This window comes from Sturnira hondurensis, unplaced genomic scaffold, assembly GCF_014824575.4.
Source record: "Sturnira hondurensis isolate 20B ecotype Veracruz unplaced genomic scaffold, ASM1482457v3 Scaffold0007406, whole genome shotgun sequence".
NCBI classification, from domain to species: Eukaryota; Metazoa; Chordata; class Mammalia; order Chiroptera; family Phyllostomidae; genus Sturnira; species Sturnira hondurensis.
This window is the reverse complement of record NW_028080037.1, coordinates 6,179,065-6,198,207: the sequence shown is the minus strand read 5'-3', so window position 1 is coordinate 6,198,207 and position 19,143 is coordinate 6,179,065. Positions and strand designations below refer to the sequence as shown.

At 55.0% G+C, this 19,143-nt stretch overlaps 2 protein-coding genes across 3 annotated transcripts in view; one reads left to right on the top strand and one right to left on the bottom strand.

Moving 5' to 3' along the window:
• Positions 1 to 1,618: 1,618 nt before the first annotated feature.
• On the bottom strand, positions 1,619 to 6,858 carry RITA1 (RBPJ interacting and tubulin associated 1). 2 transcript variants are annotated; one of them, XM_037052162.1, is made up of 4 exons: positions 6,287 to 6,858; positions 5,972 to 6,113; positions 5,207 to 5,558; positions 1,619 to 2,794 (listed from the first exon to the last, which is right to left on the bottom strand). In XM_037052162.1, the coding sequence occupies exons 3-4, from the start codon at positions 5,527 to 5,529 to the stop codon at positions 2,290 to 2,292; spliced, it is 828 nt and encodes a 275-aa protein (XP_036908057.1). In that variant the 5' UTR covers positions 5,530 to 5,558; positions 5,972 to 6,113; positions 6,287 to 6,858; the 3' UTR covers positions 1,619 to 2,289. The 2 variants fall into 2 exon arrangements, with proteins under 2 accessions (XP_036908057.1, XP_036908058.1); XM_037052163.1 differs by having other exon boundaries at positions 5,207 to 5,562; positions 5,976 to 6,113.
• The window catches only part of DDX54 (DEAD-box helicase 54), a 17,200-nt gene continuing 4,895 nt past the window's right edge, over positions 6,839 to 19,143 (top strand). Inside the window, exons 1-13 of the mRNA XM_037052149.1 lie at positions 6,839 to 7,012; positions 9,294 to 9,423; positions 11,085 to 11,155; positions 11,734 to 11,922; positions 12,036 to 12,085; positions 13,399 to 13,440; positions 13,557 to 13,652; positions 14,308 to 14,429; positions 14,540 to 14,601; positions 14,682 to 14,813; positions 16,039 to 16,249; positions 18,248 to 18,382; positions 18,867 to 19,097. Coding sequence (XP_036908044.1) covers positions 6,839 to 7,012; positions 9,294 to 9,423; positions 11,085 to 11,155; positions 11,734 to 11,922; positions 12,036 to 12,085; positions 13,399 to 13,440; positions 13,557 to 13,652; positions 14,308 to 14,429; positions 14,540 to 14,601; positions 14,682 to 14,813; positions 16,039 to 16,249; positions 18,248 to 18,382; positions 18,867 to 19,097 — 1,645 coding nt within the window. The remainder of the gene's footprint in view (positions 7,013 to 9,293; positions 9,424 to 11,084; positions 11,156 to 11,733; positions 11,923 to 12,035; positions 12,086 to 13,398; positions 13,441 to 13,556; positions 13,653 to 14,307; positions 14,430 to 14,539; positions 14,602 to 14,681; positions 14,814 to 16,038; positions 16,250 to 18,247; positions 18,383 to 18,866; positions 19,098 to 19,143) is intronic.

Here is a 19,143-nt window from a genome sequence, read left to right as displayed (position 1 = left end):
AGCTTTTAAAAATTCATTGTCGGCATTGACAAAAGTCAGGGGCCACTCACAGAAATCCAGTTTCCTGCCTTCTCTGGAAACACCTTGTTCAGATACGCCAGGTCTCCGAGAGCTGAGCTGTAGCACCCGTTAGATGGCAGAGGCTATAGGCTGCCCAAGTCCCCACCACTCCCAACAGTCTTCCCAGACGCCACAGCCTCGAGTCCGTGGCCCCTTACCATCACACTCTGGCTGTTGCCTCTCTTTCAGTCTAGTCAGGAGGAAAGAGGTTTTTCTGGCCCATGTCTATTAAAATGGGAGGGGGTAAAGGCAAATGAAAGCGGAGAGGGAGGGAACGAATTCTTTGTGAAAAGTTCTAGGAAGTTTAAACATCCTTCCCGTTTAAAATGCAAAGGGTTTGTGCCAAGAGAGCAGCCGACTCGCCACCCCCATGTCCCGCGTAGGTGTCTGTCCCACCCTTGGTCCCTGCCAGACTGCTGCCCAACCCCAATGTGTCTGCCCTTCCCTTCCAGCGATGGGGCTTCCGGTGGGCTTCTGGAATCCCTGTGCTCCCTGGAGGTGCATCAGGAGGAAACGGGCACGAGGCGCAGCCCAACGCCCGGGATGCTGGGATTCTGCGTGCGACTCCATCTGAGCAAAGGGTTTGCTGTTGTTTGGAAGCAGCCGGGCCCGGGCGGTGCAGCTGACACGCAGGAAGCAGGAAAGGCAAGCCCAACCCCTCCGGCCTCCATCCTGTGCGCTCTCCAGATGCATGTGCAACTTTCTGGTCTCCAGCCCTTCCACCTGGTGAGAGGTCCTAGTCCGACCGTTTTGTTTTCGAAAAGGTGGGAAATGTTTGAAGCTCGAGCCCCCACTCTGAGCTCAGGAAGAACCAGCAGAGCCACTCTTTAGTGAGTGGTATTAGCGGAAACCGATGCGGGGAGGAGCCCAGGGCTGCTTGAGGCCTGGCCCACGTTCTGGAACTTGAGCGTTATTTCAATCAACTCAGGGGGAGACTTCCAGTCAAGATGGCGGTACAGGCTGACCTGGCTTGCTTCCTCGCACAACCACATCAAAATTACAACCAAAATAGAAAACAGTCATCACCCAGAACCGTCACAAATCGAGGTGAATGGAAGTCTGACAACTAGGGAATTAAAGAAACCACATCCATCCAGACCGGTAGGAAGGGTGGAGACAGGGAATGGGCTGGTCCCACATCCACGTGCGGTGGGTAAGAATCTGGGAGGGATAGCTTGGGAGTGAGGAGTCCCAGCCAAGGGGCTCCTTTAGCTTTAACCTCATGACAAGTAGGGACCTACAGCCAAGATTGCTCTACCCAGCAAAGACATGATCTAGAATCAAAAGGGAGATAAAGAGCTCCCCAGAAAAGAGAAAACTTAAAGTTCATCATCACCACGCCATTATTATATGACATGTTAAAGGGACTTACTGAAGAAAAAGATCAAAACTTTGGAGTAGCTGAAGAATTTATACACATGACCCATGGACATGAACAATGGTGGGGGGATGGTCTGAGGGAGTGGGGGGGGGGGTGCTGGGTGGAGGGGAGGCATAGCCGAAAAAATTGGGACAACAGCATAAGCAATAAAACATAATAAAAAACAAACAAAAATAAACACAAAGGGCTCTTTCAGAACACCAGAATGAATGAGTTTCATATTTACCAAAATAGATAATAATTAAAAAAAAAAATCAACTCAGGCCTAACACTGGCCTTTCCACTAGAAAAAAGAAACGAGTAAAAGTTGTGGTTTTGATGAGCTACTGACATATTTAACACATGAAAATAAATACATGATTATTGAAATAAAAAGTCGGCCCTCGTCCCACCCAGACCCTCGTGTCCTGCTGTGGCTGTGCCTGGGAAAACTCCCGAGACCTCCAGACCCCGCTGGAAACTCATCCTGAGCAGGGGGCTTGGCTTGAAGAGGGGGAAGGAACGCTCCAGGTTGGCGACCACACCTTCTGCTCATACTTGGCAGCAAGACAAAGTGTGGGGGTGGGGGTGGGGGAGGGGGGAGGGACCTCCTTGGGGGCATCCCGGGTTGGCACAGATACAGCTTATGGCTATGACAGGCCTGAAACAGGCATCGCAAACGGGGGGGGGGGCCCTCCCAGCCACTAGAGCTTGTCAGGATAGGGCGCGCCCCAGACCACCCTCGCTGAGTCTGCCCCCACGAGAGCTTCTCCAAAGCCTGAAGGTCTCCCCAGAAGTCCCCTTCCTGTGCCGTCCTCTGAAACTGCGATCCTTGCCGTGACCCCACCAGGGCCAACCTGATGGAAGCCTCATTTCCAAGGGGGCTTTGGTTTCTGGGTGGCCCCACCTCGTCGGGGGGTAGCCGGCACTGAAACACTGCCTGAGTGGATCCTGGGAGTCACCAGGGGGCTCCGGAAGGTCACCCCCAGTGGGGAAGGCCTGGGATCCCGAGGTCCATTTGTGTGGGGGCCACTGGTGGGCGGGCGGCCAGTGGTGGGGACAGTCAGGTGGGTGAGGGAATGGGAACGCTCCCGCCTCCCTGGGCGTGGAGAATCTAACACACCCCTGGACAACTGCCGTGAGTCTGTCCCCGCCCTGGGCTCTGTCTTTGAGGGACCAGCTGGGTGAATGGCACGCAGAGGGGTCTCCCTGGGGTGGGGTGAGTGGCCCCTAGGGGTTGCCGGGGGTGTCCAGAAGAGGGAATGGAGTTTTGCGGCATTCCCCTTTGTGATCCAGGGGGCCTCCAAGCCGGCACCCTCGGGTCGGGAGCCGAAGAGCGACTCATCACAGTACGACGGAGTGTGGCTGATCAGTCTGGCAAAGGGAAGAAAAACACAGTGAACCCACAGAGTGTACACACCCTACAACCTTAACTCCCACCTACCCACCTCACCCACGCCAGGCACCTGAAAGGGCTACCTGTAGATCCCAGAAGTCCCTGTTCCCCAGCCTGGCACCCACAGTGAGACCACAGCCCCCTCATGTACGACTTCCCTCCATCTGTTACTTTGCCTCTCTGCCAAGCATCCAGTCCCCCCATTCCCTGGCATGTGCCCCAGGCCTGGTCATTTACATAGTTCACCCTTCTGGCCACATGACCCATTCTGTCCAATGAAAGTCTGCCTTAGGACCGCTGCTAAACTACTGGGTAAGAGATGTTTTTCTGTCTCCCTGTCTTGAAAAGCTGGCAGGCGTAAGGACAAAGCAGCTGGTGGCCATCTCCCCTGGAGTGGGGGGTGTGGGGGAGCTGCTAGAAAGTGAAGACAAAGGCCGAGCGATAGCCCGAGCCCTTATTATATAAGGCCCAAGTTCCTTTTTCTGCTGAAACCAGTCTGGGGCAAATTTTCTATCACGCGCAACCAAGAGTCCTACTTCATATAATATTAGTTTTTAAAACCGTCATTTTTTCCTACTAACCTCCCCTTTTCCTTTGTCCTTAGTGGCCTTGTCAGCTGAACCCTTTGCGGTTCCACGGCCCTTCCGACTTGAAATTCTTGAGTATTTACTGATGGCTTTCCCTATGCACGCCCTGGATTCAGCACGTCACATACATCATGTCATGGTTTCTCACAACGTCCGCGGGAGCGTGATATTCACAATGCCATTTCACAGACAAGAACACCAAGGCGTAGGGAGGGTAAAGCCCCACAGCAAGCAATGGAAGGGACAAGATTCAAACCCGGCCTGGCTCCAGGACTCCCGCTCTCGATCAGGGAATCAGACGTACATGCATGCCTTCGAGGCCTGTCCTCAGCAATTATTATTATTATTTGATTACTCCTACAAGTATTCAAGGCAAACCTGTGAGGGCCATGGTTTCTGGCCAGGACTGGAAGTGCTCAAATTCGCAAACTTCAAGTCTGTGAAAACCGACCTCCTGCCACTTAACTTCTCAAACTGCATCTCATCGAGGTACATCTGCCTGGTGCCAAAGCCCTAACACCTCTGCCTCCTGTGCACCGTCGCACGCGGCACCCTCTACTTGTCAGCATAGAGCCCCATCCTCCAGGAGGGCGTGGCGTTCACTGTAACCTCCCTCGTCATGGGCACCATACTTCTGTTCATGCAGCCCTCCCATTTACGTGAGCATTTTCTGCCACACCGTAGGTGTCACTGCTGCTAATGTCAGGGTGACCCTTGTCAGGCTGTGGCCCACGGACCCTGTGAGGAAGATCACCCTCAGCCTGACATCCTAGTAACAAGTCTTGCTTTTATCTCATTGAACTTTATCTCCTTAAATAGGGATCATTCCCTTTTCTGGACTCAAGTATGTCCCTGCTGGCTCAGCATGGATCGGAAATAGGATTGGCTGGTTGTTAGGGACTGAATCGTGTCCTCCCAAAAGGTAGGTCGAATTTTAAGGAGGTAATTAAGGTTCAGTGAGGTCATGCGGGTGGGCCCCTCTCTCAGAAGAGACACCAGAAGTTCACACACTCACAGAGAAAAGGCCACGAGAGGACACAGTGTCAAGGTGGGCCATCCACAAGCCAAGGAGAGGCTTTGGGAGGAACCAACGCTGCTGGCACCTTGACCTTGGACTTCAAGTTTCCAGAACTGTGAGAAAATAAATTTCTGTTGTGAAGCCCCTCAGTCTCTGGGATTTTGTTACAGCAGCCATAGCTGATTACTACACCAGTCTCTGGTGTCTTGGTCCAAACCACTGATAAAGAAACGGGGAGCCCTGTGTCCCACCACCAGGTACCTCCTTCCAGGCTGATATTAATCTGCAATAATCCAAATAATCTAAAGCTAATCTATCTATAACCATTAGCACAAGCTTCTGTTTTTCTGACTCGTTCATGAAAACGCAGCAAGAACCATTTTCCAAATGACCTGCAACCACCGCATCTCCGTCATTTCATGGACCCACCACACTAATAATCTTATGCAAATTGCTCTGTAATCTCGGGCCAATCCTAACCTCTCTGGGCCCCGGAAGCCAGTCTGTGACATTGAGGGATGGGTACTCCACCACCAGCAACCATCACTACTCCCATTTATCCAGAGTTTTCTAAGTGTCGGGTTACCTCACCAAGCACAGTACACACCTCACCTCATTTAATCCTCTCAATAATCCCACCAGATCCACATTGTCCATGCCAGGAAACAGCTGCTCAGGTAGGTCAAGGTGCTTGCCCAAGGTCACACAGCCTGCGACCGGCAGGGCTCTAGCAGGAACCTAGGTGGCTACCCTGGGTGCAGCAGGGCATCTGCCCATGCCGTTACCTGTACTTGTTCTTCTTCCTCGGGGTGAGGGTTGGGGTGCTGCCTCTGGATGAGGTGGTCTCACAGCTCCCGGAAGCCCGTGAAGCATCTTTGCCCATTCCTTTGGTTCTGTTGGCCTTCTCTACCCAGGGTGGGTCAAAGTCTGGCGGTGTGGGCCGGGTGCCTGAAGGGCTACCAAACAAAGTCTCATCCACATAGGAGGCCCTGGCCTTGACCTGACAGCCACCCCGGCAGCGGCGCTGGCGGTGAAGGGTCTGCATCCCACTGATAGCCAGCTCCAGGGGGTCTTCACGCTGCCCATGGTCCCAGGTGATAGCAGGCATACTCTGCCCACCAGGCCCTGCCTCCAGGGCTCCCTGTGAAGAAGGGGTCAGGGTGCCATTCCTCTGTCATGGGCAGTGCCACCACAGAGACATTGGTAGTCTCTTCTGTCTCCATCCCAAGGGCAAAAGGGTCAGGTTCTCCCTCAAGCAGTTCTCCTCAAAGGGGAACTGTCAACCTCTGGGGATGTTTTAGAAATTTGACAATTTTTTTCAGTTGTAACAGTGATGGGGAGAGGGGTGCTACAGGCAAATGTTTAATGAACACACATTCTTAGCATACCGTGTATATTATATAAATATTGATAGAATTCTAGGGGCTGAAGCAGAGACGGGGCTTGTGTCTCTTTTGGCACCAACCACAAAAAACTGGCCTGGGAAAGACAGAGTCCCTATATTCTGTGTATATTGATGGGGCAGGAATTAATCCGTTTCAATCTCATGCCTACCTCCTTCGAAGAGCTTTAGAAACATTGTCTCATTTAATCCTCCCATCGGACCTGTGAAGGAGTTTTACGTCCATTCTATGGAGGACAACACTGAGGCTTCAAAAGGTGACGTCACGTGTGTAAGTTACAGCCATAAAGCTAGAACAAAGGAAGAGGAATTTGAACCTGATAGGAGTCCAGAGCCTGTACACTTTACCATTCTACGATAGGGGATCACGCCCCCCCCCCCCCAACTGCTCCACATGTCTCGATCCCCAAGTCAATTTCCGGGCTGATGTCCAAGGACCCTGCATTCTTGACCTATTTCCTACCTGAGCATCTTGGCTCCCAGACGTCGGTCGGCTGGCAGTGACCCTCAGTGCTCCCCCAACCAGGTCTGGACTCTTCTGGGAGGGTGCTCGGGCACCCGCGGCGCGCGATGCATCCGTAATCCCAGTTTATCCGGGGCACCGATTCCCGGAGGCCAGGACCCTAGGTTCTTCAGGCCGTCGGTCCTGGGTCTCAGTCCATAGCACCGCGCGGACAGTCGCACCCGGGACACCCAGGCCCTAGCGACGTGTGCTCCGCGTGCCCATCAAACAGCAACCAGCCAGCGTCGGGGCGGGGCGGCGCGGCGGGGCAGGAACAATTCGGGCCCGGGGGAGGGCGTCAGTTCCAGACACCTCCAGAGTTCGCCAAAGCCTCGGAGAGGGGCCTCTCCCACAAGTAGGAGGAGTGTGTGTACTCACTCCATGCCCCATGGGGCTTCAGAGGGGCAGGGAGAGCAGTCGGAGCCGCGTTGACGCGCTCCCCCCGCACCCAGGCCGCGCAGTGGTACATCCTCACAGACTCCGCCCCTTCCCGTTTTCCCTTGCCGGGTCCGCATGGCAGGCGGAACGCACCCGGCGGCCAGACAGCGGTCGGGACCGGCCATGGCCCAGCGGAAGAAAAAGAAGGGGCTTAAGAGGCGCCGGGGCGCGGCCTCCCAGGCTCTCAGTAGCGACTCGGAGGACGGCGAGTTTGAGATCCAGGCGGAAGATGACACCCGGGCTCAGAAGGTAGGAGCACACAGGTTGGCGCCCGAGCCCCGGCTCCGTGCGGCCCCCCGCGGCCTCAGTTTCCCCAGCTGGGCACTACTTAGGGTGGGGAGAGGTCAGCCGGCAGGGGTGGGGGGCACGATCGCCGGTCTGAGCGTGTATCTCGGGGACCATCTTGCCCAGGGTCCAGACGGCCCGAGCCACTTAGCTCCAGAGCCTGGGGCCTGCAGGTTTTCCTGCTGGCTTTCGGCTGAGCGCTCCTCATTGGCTACCTCGTACTCAGGGGGCGGGTCTAGTTCTCATTCGCCCAATGAAAAGTGCAGGTGCTGAAGCTCGAACTTTGAGAGACTCGGACACTCAAAGGGGAATTAAGGGGAGTCTGGACTTAGTAGCTTGGGGTGGCGATGCCTCCAAACTTCTGGGAAACTAAGTTATAAATTAAACTTGGATTTGTTGACCATCCACTATGTTCCAGGCTCCGCGCGGAGAGCTTTAGGAGCCTTATTTAATCCTCACACCAATCCCGTGAGCTAAGTATTGTCACCCCACTTTCCAGAAGAGGAAAACTGAGGCCTAGATTGGCAAAGGAACTTGACCAAGACCTCACAGCTTGTGAGCGAGAGCCAGGATTCAAACCCGGGGCTCTCTTGTGTCAGGGCCTGTGCTATGCCCACTACTGAGGGCCAACTGTCTGCGAATGGGGAGGGAGGTCTGTGCTCAGCGTGCCTGGCGCAGAGCAGCTCTGGGTAAGTAGACAAATGAGTGGTGTTTATATGAAGAGAGGGGTCTACACTCCTCCAAGGCAGGACTCCATCCTCTGGCCTGGCGGGTGCCTGGCTCGAGGTAGGTGCTCTGTAAACGTAGACAAATGCGGAAGATAATGAACAGGGGACCAGAGTGCTGAGCGGCAAAGGGGAGCCTGTGCATGTGGATCAGACCAAGGGCTTTGCCCTGGCCCAGCCCTGTGTTAAAATCTGGCTCCGCCTTGTATGTACTGGAGTAATGGAGTAGCTGCTTACCCTGTTTGAGCCACACCTGTAGAGGGCAGAGGTGCTATCTGTAAGGAAGATGATTATAAGTGCCTTACAGACTGAAAAAGATTAAGTGACATGTTTCTATATTCTACTCATTCAGTGTGATGCTGGGCACTCACATGTTCCAGGCAGTTTGTTGTCATGTGTCTGGAGCAGGGGTTGGCAGGCATTTCCTGTAGGGACCGGATGGTGAATACTTTAGGCTTTGCGGGGCCCTATAAGGTCACTCTCTTCTTTGTCTGTTTTTTCGGCGGTATTTTAGTGTAGCACGTGCACTGTACGAGACAAGCTGCAGCTCCGACCTACCTCGATGGTGTAGAGGACCCTAGAGAGTCACTGTGGAAAGAACATAGATTCTAACTCCCACCGGCTGTCTGTGTGATCTTGGGCAGGTCACATCACCTCTCTGTGCCTCAGTTTCCTTCTCTGTAAGATGGACAAGATACTAGTACCCACTTCCCAGGGTGGTCATAAGGATTAAATGAAGTAAGTTAATGAAAGCTCAGCAGCACCTGGATTAGAGTAAGAGCCATGTAATTTCTTGTCAGTACATGACTTAGCAGTCCATTCATGTTATTTCTCAGAGGATGGGGACAGCTCTGTAGTCTGAGAAAGCTCCTCAGAGGAGGCGTCTGGGTTAGACTTAGCTGTGCCAGAACAAGTAGGTGGGCAGAGGAGAGGCAGGCACAAAAGAGACCAGAGCTGGGTGGGGGTGATGGATCAGCAAGGGGAGTGAGGAGGGGGGCAGGGCGGCTTGGAGAAATCTAGTACCTCGCACGCTATAGATGTTGTGACCAACTCTCTAGAGCTTTTCACTTCACGGGCTTTGAAGGACAGGCCGGGAGGATGATGGTGGCGGTGATGATGATAATGACATCACCATTCATGCCCTGGACACTGTTCTGAGCTTCTCACTTATCCGTGTGGTCTTCACAACACCCTCTGAAGCACAGGTTCTTGTCCTCCGTTTCCCCGATGTGGAAACCCAGACTCAGGGAAGATTAAGTCTCTCGTGTGAGGTCTCCCAGCTGCTAAGGGACAGAGTTGGGACTGCAACGCAGGCAGCCTGGTGGCAGAGCCCACTCTCTCCGCCTCGCTCCCTGTCCTGGCCCCGGGCAGAGGGGAGCCCTGGAGCAGAGAAGTCCTGTCGTCTGGCAGGAGTATGAGCAGCTCAGATGGGGAGCAGACTGACACCCGGACAGCTCCTCCCCACTCCACCCCCGCCTCCAGGGGTCTGATGGTGCTGCCTCTCTATTCCTCTCTCCCAGCCGGGACCCAGCAGACCCCTGCCCACCTTCCCTACCTCGGAGTGCACCTCGGACGTGGAGCCAGACACGCGGGAGATGGTGCGGGCCCAGAACAAGAAGAAGAAGAAGTCGGGAGGCTTCCAGTCCATGGGTGGGTGAATCGGGCACCTGGGGAGTGGGAGGGGTAGGCGTAGGGGCTCATCGCGCCTTCCGAGCTCTGCCCTGGGCCCAGCACTGTGGTAGGTGCTGGGTAGACTGAGGCAGCAGACACCGTCTCAAAGCCTGTCGGGGCTTCCTCGTGGAGGCGAGGGCCTGACATGATGAGGGAGCAGCTGAAGCCGGATGCAGGGCAACGCTGGTGGGGAACAGGCTTTTGGGGCGGCTCTGCGGGAGGATGGCATTTCAGAACAGGGTGGGGGACGATGCGGTAGTCGGGTGGGGTTGGGACACCCGGCTAGATGGCAATAAGGCTGGACTCGCTTGCTGTTTACAGATCAGTAGCATCTGGAGCAAAGGTTTAACCATTATGAACATTTTTTAATTGTGGAAAGGATAAGAAGGCCTTTCTAAGTGTGACCCGAGCACGGTTTGACTTTTTTCGGTTAGACGTGTGTATGGCAAAAAACACTGTAAACTAAGTGAAAGTTTATTTGCAACCTGTGGGACAAAGGGTGACTATCCCTAATATGCAAAGAGCTTTCACAAATCAGTAAGAATAAGACATTCCGATAGAGACTTGGGTGAACAACGTGAACAGTCCGCTCACAAAGGGAATCTAGACAGCCAGTCACTACATTGAAAATGCACTCAAGCCCTGGCTGGCGTAGCTCAGTGAATTGAGCGCAGGCCTGTGAACCACATGATCGCGGTTCGATTCCCAGTCAGGGCACATGCTTGGGTTGCAGGCCAGTTTCCGGCAGGGGCCAGTTCCCTGCAGGGGATGCACGAGAAACAACCATACATTGATGTTTCCTTCCTCTCTCCTTCCCTTCCCCTCTAAAGATAAATAAATAAAATTAAAAAAAAAAAAGAAAATGCACTCAAAATCTATCAAAAATCAAAGAAAAGGAGCAAATACAAACATGTGTAGCTCTTTCTGCCTTTCTGAATCACATGGATAATGGACCAAAAGGCAGCCACAATAACACATGGTACCGTCCTGCCTCGGGCCTCCCGCTGTCCTGCCCTCTCCACAAGCCCAAGTCACATGCTGTCTCCAAAGGCCACCTCCTCCCTCTCATAGGACCACGTGTCTAATTTGTCAACACCCAAGTTTGCACGTGTCCTGGGCCTTTGCACATGACGCCCTTTTCTTTTAGTTATGCATTTCAAACATAGGAATGAAAAATAGCGTACAGTGAGTCTCTACCTGCCCGTCGGCAGCGTCAACTGTTTTCAGTCTTACTTTTAGCCACTCCGTACCCACGCGTCCTGGAGGATTTGGAAGCAAGTCCCAGACTCCCCTCCTTGTATCCTGAAATTCCTCCCGCTTACTCAGGGAGAGGCAGGATCTTGCACACCTGGAACAAACTCACAGTTCCCGGTGTCGTCCAAGATCCCTGACAACCCCAGTGATTTCATGGCATTAAGAGTGTGTTCACATCAGAATCCACCCAAGGCTTATGTCCCATCACCCATAGATTTGTCTCTTAAGTTTCAGTTAGTCTATTTGTTTTGCTCTATTGCTTTTCTTTCTTTTTTTTTTCTTGCTATTTATTTGGTGACATAAGAGCCGTTCGCCCTGTGCAGTATTCTGGAGTGTGGTGCCGTGGGGGCTCCCCGGACCCCCGGTCATTCCCATGTCTTTCCCAGGCTTGAGCTACGCGGTGTTCAAGGGCATCATGAAGAAGGGCTATAAGGTGCCCACACCCATCCAGAGGAAGGTACACAGCGGGGAGGGCTGGCAGGGTTGGGAGGACAGGAGGGGCGACTCGGCCCTTCTCTCAGCCTTTTGGTAGACACCCCTTGTACCAGCGGTCACGTCTGTTGCCCCTCTTATCCCAAAACCCCACAAGCTCGCCTCTTTCACAGACAGGGAAAGTTGGGCCCAGCAGAGAGGAGACTCGACCCTGGGCCTCTTCTCCACTAAAGGCTTATCATTGCCCAGCCTGTGCGCAGGCAGCTCGCAGGCCCTGTGTTACCTCCCAGGGCTCGGGATTGGTGTCCTCAGACATTTAGCTGGGAGGGAGACATTCCTTTGGGGCCCCGAGGAGGAATAGTAGTCAGGGAGGTAGAGTCTGGCTTAAACTGAAGGTGGATGTTCAAAGAGTAGACAGATTTGGGGGTGGTGAGCTGCGTGTCCCCTGAGGTGTGCAAACAAGCTTTGGCAAGAATGGGATCGGATCTTCCCATTCGCTGAGGTCCCCTAGGTCATCCATTCCCAGGAAACTGGAAGCTCTGGATCCTGTGGTGTTTGGGTGCAGGAGCTGACCCCACCCCTCCCTCACTGGTTGTTCTGCAGACCATCCCGGTGATCCTGGAGGGCAGAGACGTGGTGGCCATGGCCCGGACAGGCAGTGGCAAGACAGCCTGCTTCCTCATCCCCATGTTTGAGCGGCTCAAGGCCCGCAGTGCTCAGACCGGGGCCCGCGCCCTCATTCTCTCTCCCACCCGAGAGCTGGCCCTGCAGACCATGAAGTTCACCAAGGAGGTGTGTTAAGGCTGGGGGCGGGGAGTGGGCAGGCTGAACTGGGGCCAGTGGGGAGGCCTGAGTGGGCCGAGTCATCTCCCCCTCACCCTCTCTCAATCTTTCTCTCCCCACAGCTGGGCAAGTTCACCGGCCTCAGGACTGCCCTGATCCTGGGTGGGGACAAGTAAGTGCCCCCTCACCCCTGGCTATGGTCACCCACACCCCTACACCCCACCCCTGAACGAGCTCACCCGGTGTCTCCAGGGCATCAGAGCGGCGGGGTGGGGATACCTGTTCGCCATACCAACAACAGCAAGTTCTCAGCCCATTCCAGAAAAAACTAACAAGGGAGACGGGCAGTAAAAGACGGAAAGAAATTTCTCACGTGGGCACTGCAGCGGCTCTGATGCTCCTGAAAGGCAGCTGGTGGCACACGGGTCACCCAGATGGGTGGCTTCGTTGTGTATGGCCTAAGGTGCCCACTTGCACGTTGTATAAAGCAGGATGCATAAAAATCAAACGTGTTGGTAATTGCTCCAGTTTGCAAAGTGTATTTGTCCTGATGTACTGGCACTGTCCTTCTGAGGTGGCAGGCTCACCTGTCTTCCAGGTGAGCAGACTGAGGAGGCGACACCCGGCCCAGGCGGCCATTTGGCAGCCCTGCTAAGAGTAGCACTGAGTCTCCTGCTCCATCCTCCTCCCCTCACCCCACAGGGTCTCCCTCGAAGGGCAGCCCCTCCCTTTTCCTCAAGGTCACTGCCGCCAGTTGCTCTCAGTCCCCAGTGTGTGGCTGTCCTGTGCTCCTTTGCCTGCGTTGTAATTTATCATCAGGGGTGTCCTACGTTTTGGCGTCTCTGGGCCACACTGGAAGAAGAAGAGTTGCCTTGGGCCACGCGTTAAATACATTGCAACACATAATCACAAAACAAAAATCTAACGTTTAAAGTAAATGCATGATTTTGTGTCGGGCTCCTCTTATAACTATCCTGAGCTGCTTGCGGCCCGTGGGCTACAGGTTGGACACCCCTGCATAGTTTGTGATTGCGAGCAAAGCCTCCCTGGGCTAGGCCTGGCCAGAATTCTGGCTCCTACAGGTGTCCCAAGGGTGCCTCGGAGGATGACTACAGTTAGGGATGTGTGTGCTCAAAAGGTTTAGGAAGAAGGACAGAGACGTTCGGGAAACTGGATTCTAGGTGCAGCTGGCAGTTCCTGGGGTGGTTGCTAGGTGGCGCTGTGGAGCAAAGGCAGCGTTGTTGCAATCTGGAGAGTGGGGTGGGTTCTGAAGCTGAGCCCATCTCTGTTGTATCAGTCCTTTTGTATATTTGAACTTGTATCTCGTGCCAGGGCGGTGCCTTTGCCTAGGATGTCACTAGCAGCCTTTCCCCAGTTGCAAGTCTGGGGTCAGGGAGTGGGACTCACCCAGGCATTTGGTGTGGGAAGGGGGAGGGACGAGGCAGAGACCCGCACTATCAAGCTGACACCTCCCCTTCTCCCCAGAATGGAAGACCAGTTTTCAGCCCTGCACGAGAACCCTGACATGTGAGTTTGGACTGGGGCTAATGCTCTGGGGTCCCCTCCCAGACAGCCAACTGCTGGAGGGCTGGGAGGGGGGTTCTGCGGGGGGCCCGAGTGACCTGGCCTGCACACCCTTCCAGAATCATTGCCACCCCGGGGCGCCTAATGCATGTGGCTGTAGAGATGAACCTGAAGCTGCAGAGTGTGGAGTACGTGGTGTTTGATGAGGCTGACAGGTGAGGCCTCTGGGTCGGCCCCGAGGCTGCGAAGTTGGAGGGAGGTGGGCGGCCCGGTGGGGGGGGGGCTTTGTCAGGAAAGACCTGTGTCCTGGGGTCAAAACAATGTCTCCCCAGAGCAGAGGAGCTCCGAGGGCCAACAGTTTTTCTTTGTATTACTTTTGGGAATCTCGGGAAGACGAATAAAACAAACACATGATTTCAAAGTTAGAAAAAGCAGCACAAAATTGAGAACTCCCGTGGGATCATATCCCAGCTCTGTGGGCAAATCCCGGAGGGTCTTGAGGGCCTGGGGGGCCTTGACTGCAGAGTGGGGATAAGGTAGTGTGTGCCTCCCAGGGTGCTGTGAGCCCTCAGGAGCCGATATTTGTAAGGTGCTCAGAATGGTGCCTGACGGAGCAGGGGCTGGGGTAGTTTATTGCAGTTTGAATTTGTAGGAAACGGAACAGATCAGACCCCAGATTTCTAGGTCATTATCGCTCAGGGTGATGATGTCAAATAGAGAAGAAGGGAGTGGAGTTAAGGAAACGTGGGGCAAACGTCAGTCCACGGGGGAGGCAGTGTGGTGGGGGCAACACTGACTGAGGTTTGGAGCTTGCTGGAATGGGAGCCCCTCGCCTGACCCCGTCCTGCCCTCTGTCCTCCGCTGTCCCAGGCTCTTTGAAATGGGGTTTGCAGAGCAGCTGCAGGAAATCATCGGCCGCCTCCCCGGGGGCCACCAGACGGTCCTGTTCTCCGCCACGCTGCCAAAAATGCTGGTGGAGTTTGCCCGCGCTGGTGAGCGAGCTAGGGGGAGGAGGGAGGGCTGGGCCTGGCCTGGAGGCCTGGGGACTGTGTCCTTCAGTCACTCAACCCCTTCCCCCTCCTCTGTGCCCCACCCCCCACAGGCCTCACAGAGCCTGTACTCATTCGGCTGGACGTGGACACCAAACTCAACGAGCAGCTCAAGGTGAGGCCCTGCCTGTGCCCCTGTCCAGGGCCCCGCCCAGGGCCCTGACAGCCACACCCACACGACCCTTCTCCCTGCAGACCTCCTTCTTCCTCGTGCGGGAGGACACCAAGGCCGCTGTGCTCCTCTATCTGCTGCGCACTGTGGTGCGGCCCCAGGACCAGACGGTGGTGTTTGTGGCCACAAAGCACCACGCCGAGTACCTCAGTGAGGTGAGAGGGGCCGGCCTGCAAGGGTGGCACACACCTCCCAGCCATCTCCTGGGGACCTTCCTTTTATTAGCTGGGGCTGCAGTCCCAGGTATGGCCACCAGAGGGCAGCACCAGAGCAGGACATGGGCCTGGCCTGTGCTTGGTAATTTTTTATTTTAAACTTTTTATCATAAAAATTTCAGACACATACTACATTTAGAAAATAGCATAATGAACTCCCAAGTACTCAGTTATCAACTCATGGCCAGTCTTGATTCATCTATTACTCCCTCCTCCATCCAGGTTATTTTGAAGTATTTTCCAGCCATCCTATCATTCTATAGATTTTCAGTGTCTTGTGTGTTTTGCTTTTTAAAAATGAGGTGTACCCTGCATGCATTAAGTTTTCTAAAGTGCTTTAATCTTACGTGAGCAGCTTTGATGCGTTTTCATTTTATTTTCTTATTTATTGATTTTTAGAGAGAAAGAGGAACATTGATTTGTTGGTTCTCTTACTTACTTATGCATTCATTGGTCGATTCTTGTATGTGCCCTGACTGGGCATTGAACCCACGACCTTGGCTTATTGGGACGATGCTGGAACCAACTAGGCTACCTAGCCAGGGCCTTTTTAAAAAAATAAAAATAAAAAATTTTTCTATTTACAGATTTTTAGAGATTGGTGACTTTTCCCATATGTATACACCCATAACCCTTGGTTATATCAAAGTGTGGGGGTCCCTCGTGCCCCAAAGGCTGGGGGGGCCCCTTCCCTGGTCATCCACACCTGGGGTCTAGTGTCTGAGGACACAGTTCACTGGGTTTCACTTGCTTGTTACACATCTAATGGTGCTTCCTCCTAGCGTGCAGCTGCCGGGTCACTGATGAGTGACACTAAATGTCACTCACTGATGAGTGGCACTAAAATAGTAATTTCCGAAAGGCAGTTAACACGTTCGGGGTGCTTCCTACGTCTCGGCTGTATTCTCAGCACTGTATATGTATTAACTCATTTAGTCCTCACGACAAAGCTACAAAGTAGGAAGTCTTCTCCCTGTTCTACGGGTGAGCAAAAATGAGGGCACAGAGAGGTTAGGTAACTTGCCCAAGGTCAAGGTCATGCAGCTTGTTAGCGGTAGAGTCAGGGTGAGGCTTACCAGCAGGTCACGGCCTCCCCACCGTGGCCCGGACTCTCTCCTACAAGGCCCCTCACCCCTCTCCCTCCGTCCTGTCTTGACTCGAGCAGCTGCTAATAGCCCAGCGGATGAGCTGCGCCCACATCTACAGCGCCCTGGACCAGACGGCCCGCAAGATCAACCTTGCCAAGTTCACGCACGGCAAGTGCTCCACGCTCATCGTGACTGACCTGGCGGCCCGGGGCCTGGACATCCCGCTGCTGGACAATGTCATCAACTACAGCTTCCCGGCCAAGGGCAAGCTCTTCCTGCACCGTGTGGGTAAGGAGCCAGCTGGGGTGCTACAGGCGGAGAAACGGAGGCCCAGGGACTTGACCTAGAAATTAGGACTTGGGGAGGCGGGTTGTCAAGGTTCTGGCAGGCAGCCTCCGTGTTCTCAGGAGGTGGCTCTCTGCTTCCTGGATTCCCAAGTCCTGGACTTCTCTCTCTTTCCTGTCATGGTACTTGATGAGGTGGTCCCATAGCCCCCTCCTCCCTGAAGTCCCTCAATAAAACTGTCCTTTTAGCTCCCTTTCTGGGGACCCTTGCACACCAACCCCTCTGCCTCCTGTCCCATCCCTGCAGGGAGGATCTCAGGTCAGCGTGTCGGGCCCCACCTCCCCCTCAGCCCTCCCAGGCCAGAACACCATGTGTGACATTCCAGTTACACAAGTAGGATGCACACACGGCAGGGACAGTGGAAAACGAAGCGTTGCAGTAGGTTGCACGCCCTTGCTTGGTGACCGTGACGGTGGCTGTGCCCCCACTGCCCACCAGCACTCCCCGCGGGGCCCTGGCCCACCTCTCATTGCAGCAGCCCCTTCTGTTCTCACACCCACCCTGCCCTGTGCGGTGGGCCCGGCCCAGGAGCTCCACTTTGCAGGCGAGGGACCCCAGGCCAGGAAGTTATTGATCGGCCGGCTCTCATGCAGGTGGCAAAGGGGGGTAGCTGGGACTGGAACCACCTCTCCACTCTCGTTGCCTCTCTGATGACACGGCTGTCACTGTGGTGTGTCCTTTGCCCTAGCCGTTACCTTTTTTCTTTTTTAATTGTGGTAGAAGACATGTAACATACGATTGCCATGGGAACGTTGTCAGGTGGAACTCAGTGGCATTAAGGACGTTCACATGGGGGAACAGCCCCTGCCGCTGCCGCCCAGCTCCTGCCTGGCCGTGTCTTCCCACACTGGAACCGCCCACCAACATGACTCCCTGTTTCCCTCTTCCTGGCCATGGCACCCACTGGTCTATTTTCTTTGCCTTCTTGTAATTCATAAATGCATTTATAAGTGCATCTAATTTAATGTGTGTGTGAGAAGAACCTGGGAGACTGGGTCCTTTGGGTTGTTCTGCCTGTGATTAGATGCCACTGAATTCCAGCCACCCATGGCGGACCCCAAAGAACGACTCGACCTCCAGTCGGGGCGCAGAGCAGGCCTCCTCCTGGGTGTCCAGCCCTGAGTCCGGTGACCCCATTGGTGGTAGCTTGCTGCACCCCTGTTCCCACTGCCCTGGGAAGAGCTGGTTCTGTGCATTCCTTGAGGGGGGCCCCAGAACCCCCAAAGGGAATTTCTCATGCACCCCATGACCAACAGTGTAAACCAGACCACCCCAAATGAGTCTTCCAAATGGGGTGACACGCTGGTTTTGCCAGCGGCAGCAATGAGCCAAAATGGGTTCACCTAATGCAAACTCAGCATGGTGCCGCTGCCCTCTCCTGTAACCTCCTTCTTGCATCAGCCCGCGTCATACAGGGTTCCATTCACCTCCGTCACTCTGCCAGGTGGGCGAGTTGGTTCTGTGAAGGGCTGGAGAGTAAGCCCTGTAGGCTGTGGGGCCGTGTAGGCTCGGAACTTGGCCCTGAAACCGCACAACGGCAGCCGTAGACGATACGTAAACGGCCGCCTGCCAGTAAAACCGCATTCACACCAACGGGTTGTTAGGAGGATCTGGCGTCTGGGCCCGCGGGCCGGCCCCTTTCCCCTGGCAGGATCCCCACCAGGCGGTCACCGGCTAAGTAACTTCACAAAGTCCCCTTCGACTGGGCTCGAGCAGTGCCCTGTCTGTGTTCCTGCAGGCTTCCCGGAGCACTGTGTCGGCCGTGCACTCTCGCGCCGGTGACCCTGTGACCTCTGGTGCCCCTTCCCCTTTTGTAGGGCGGAACGCCAGCTCAGCGGGGTGTGGGCTTGGCCTGGTTTTCACCCATAGGGTTGGGCTGGAGGGAGTCGCACTGGACTTGGGGGGAGTTTTGTTGAAGCCGGGCCCCCTCTTGCCACCCAGGTCGTGTGGCCCGGGCCGGCCGAAGTGGCACAGCCTACTCCTTGGTGGCCCCGGATGAAGTCCCCTACCTGCTGGACCTGCACCTGTTCCTGGGCCGTGCCCTGTCTCTCGCCCACCCCCAGGAGGAGCCCTCAGGTGGGTGGACACAGGGGCGGGGCAGTGTGGGTGGGGCCCACCCTGTCCTGGCTTAGATAGGGGTGGGACTGGACTTGACCCTGGGAGAAGAAGATCCCTACCCAGTCGTCCCTCAGCATCTGAGGAGGGTTAGTTCTAGAACCTCCTCGGATGCCAGAATCTGCAGGTGAGTCCCTTATATAAAATGGCCCAGTATTTGCATATAACCTTTATGCATCGTCCTGTAACTTTATCTCCAGATTACTTAGGATAACACAGTGTGATAGCTATGTAAATAGTTACCATACTGAATTGTTTACGGAATAATGACAAGAAAAAGGAGTGTGTGCACGTTTAGTGCAGACGCAGCCTTCGTGGCCTCACTACGGAGCACACGGGGATGATTCTGTGATGAGCAGGCCTGCGTGGGCCCAGCGGCGGGAGGCGGGGCCTGGGCGGGTGGGCGGGGCGGCAGTCCTCTGACCGAGCTCCGTGGGGGGTGCAGGTGCGGTGGGCGGGGACGGCGTGCTGGGCCGGGTGCCGCAGAGCCTGGTGGACGATGAGGACTGCAGCCTTCGGAGCGCGCTGGAGGCCTCGCTGGAGCTGCGAGGCCTGTGCCACGTGGCCGACAATGCCCTGCAGCAGTACGTGCGATCGCGGCCGGCACCCTCCCCGGAGTCCATCAAGCGGGCCAAGGAGCTGGACCTCGTGGAGCTGGGCCTGCACCCTCTCTTCAGTGAGTCCCTGTGCAGGGCAATGGTGGCGGGTGGCCCTGCAGAGCC

What these genes read in the sequence shown, in the direction of transcription:
- RITA1 (XM_037052162.1), bottom strand. Translation starts at nt 5,529, where the DNA reads ATGCCTGCTATCACCTGGGACCATGGGCAGCGTGAAGACCCCCTGGAG. An exon ending in AGGAAGAAGAACAAGTACAG is followed by an intron (nt 2,795 to 5,206) that starts GTAACGGCATGG and finishes TCCCTTTGCCAG; the next exon opens with ACTGATCAGCCACACTCCGT.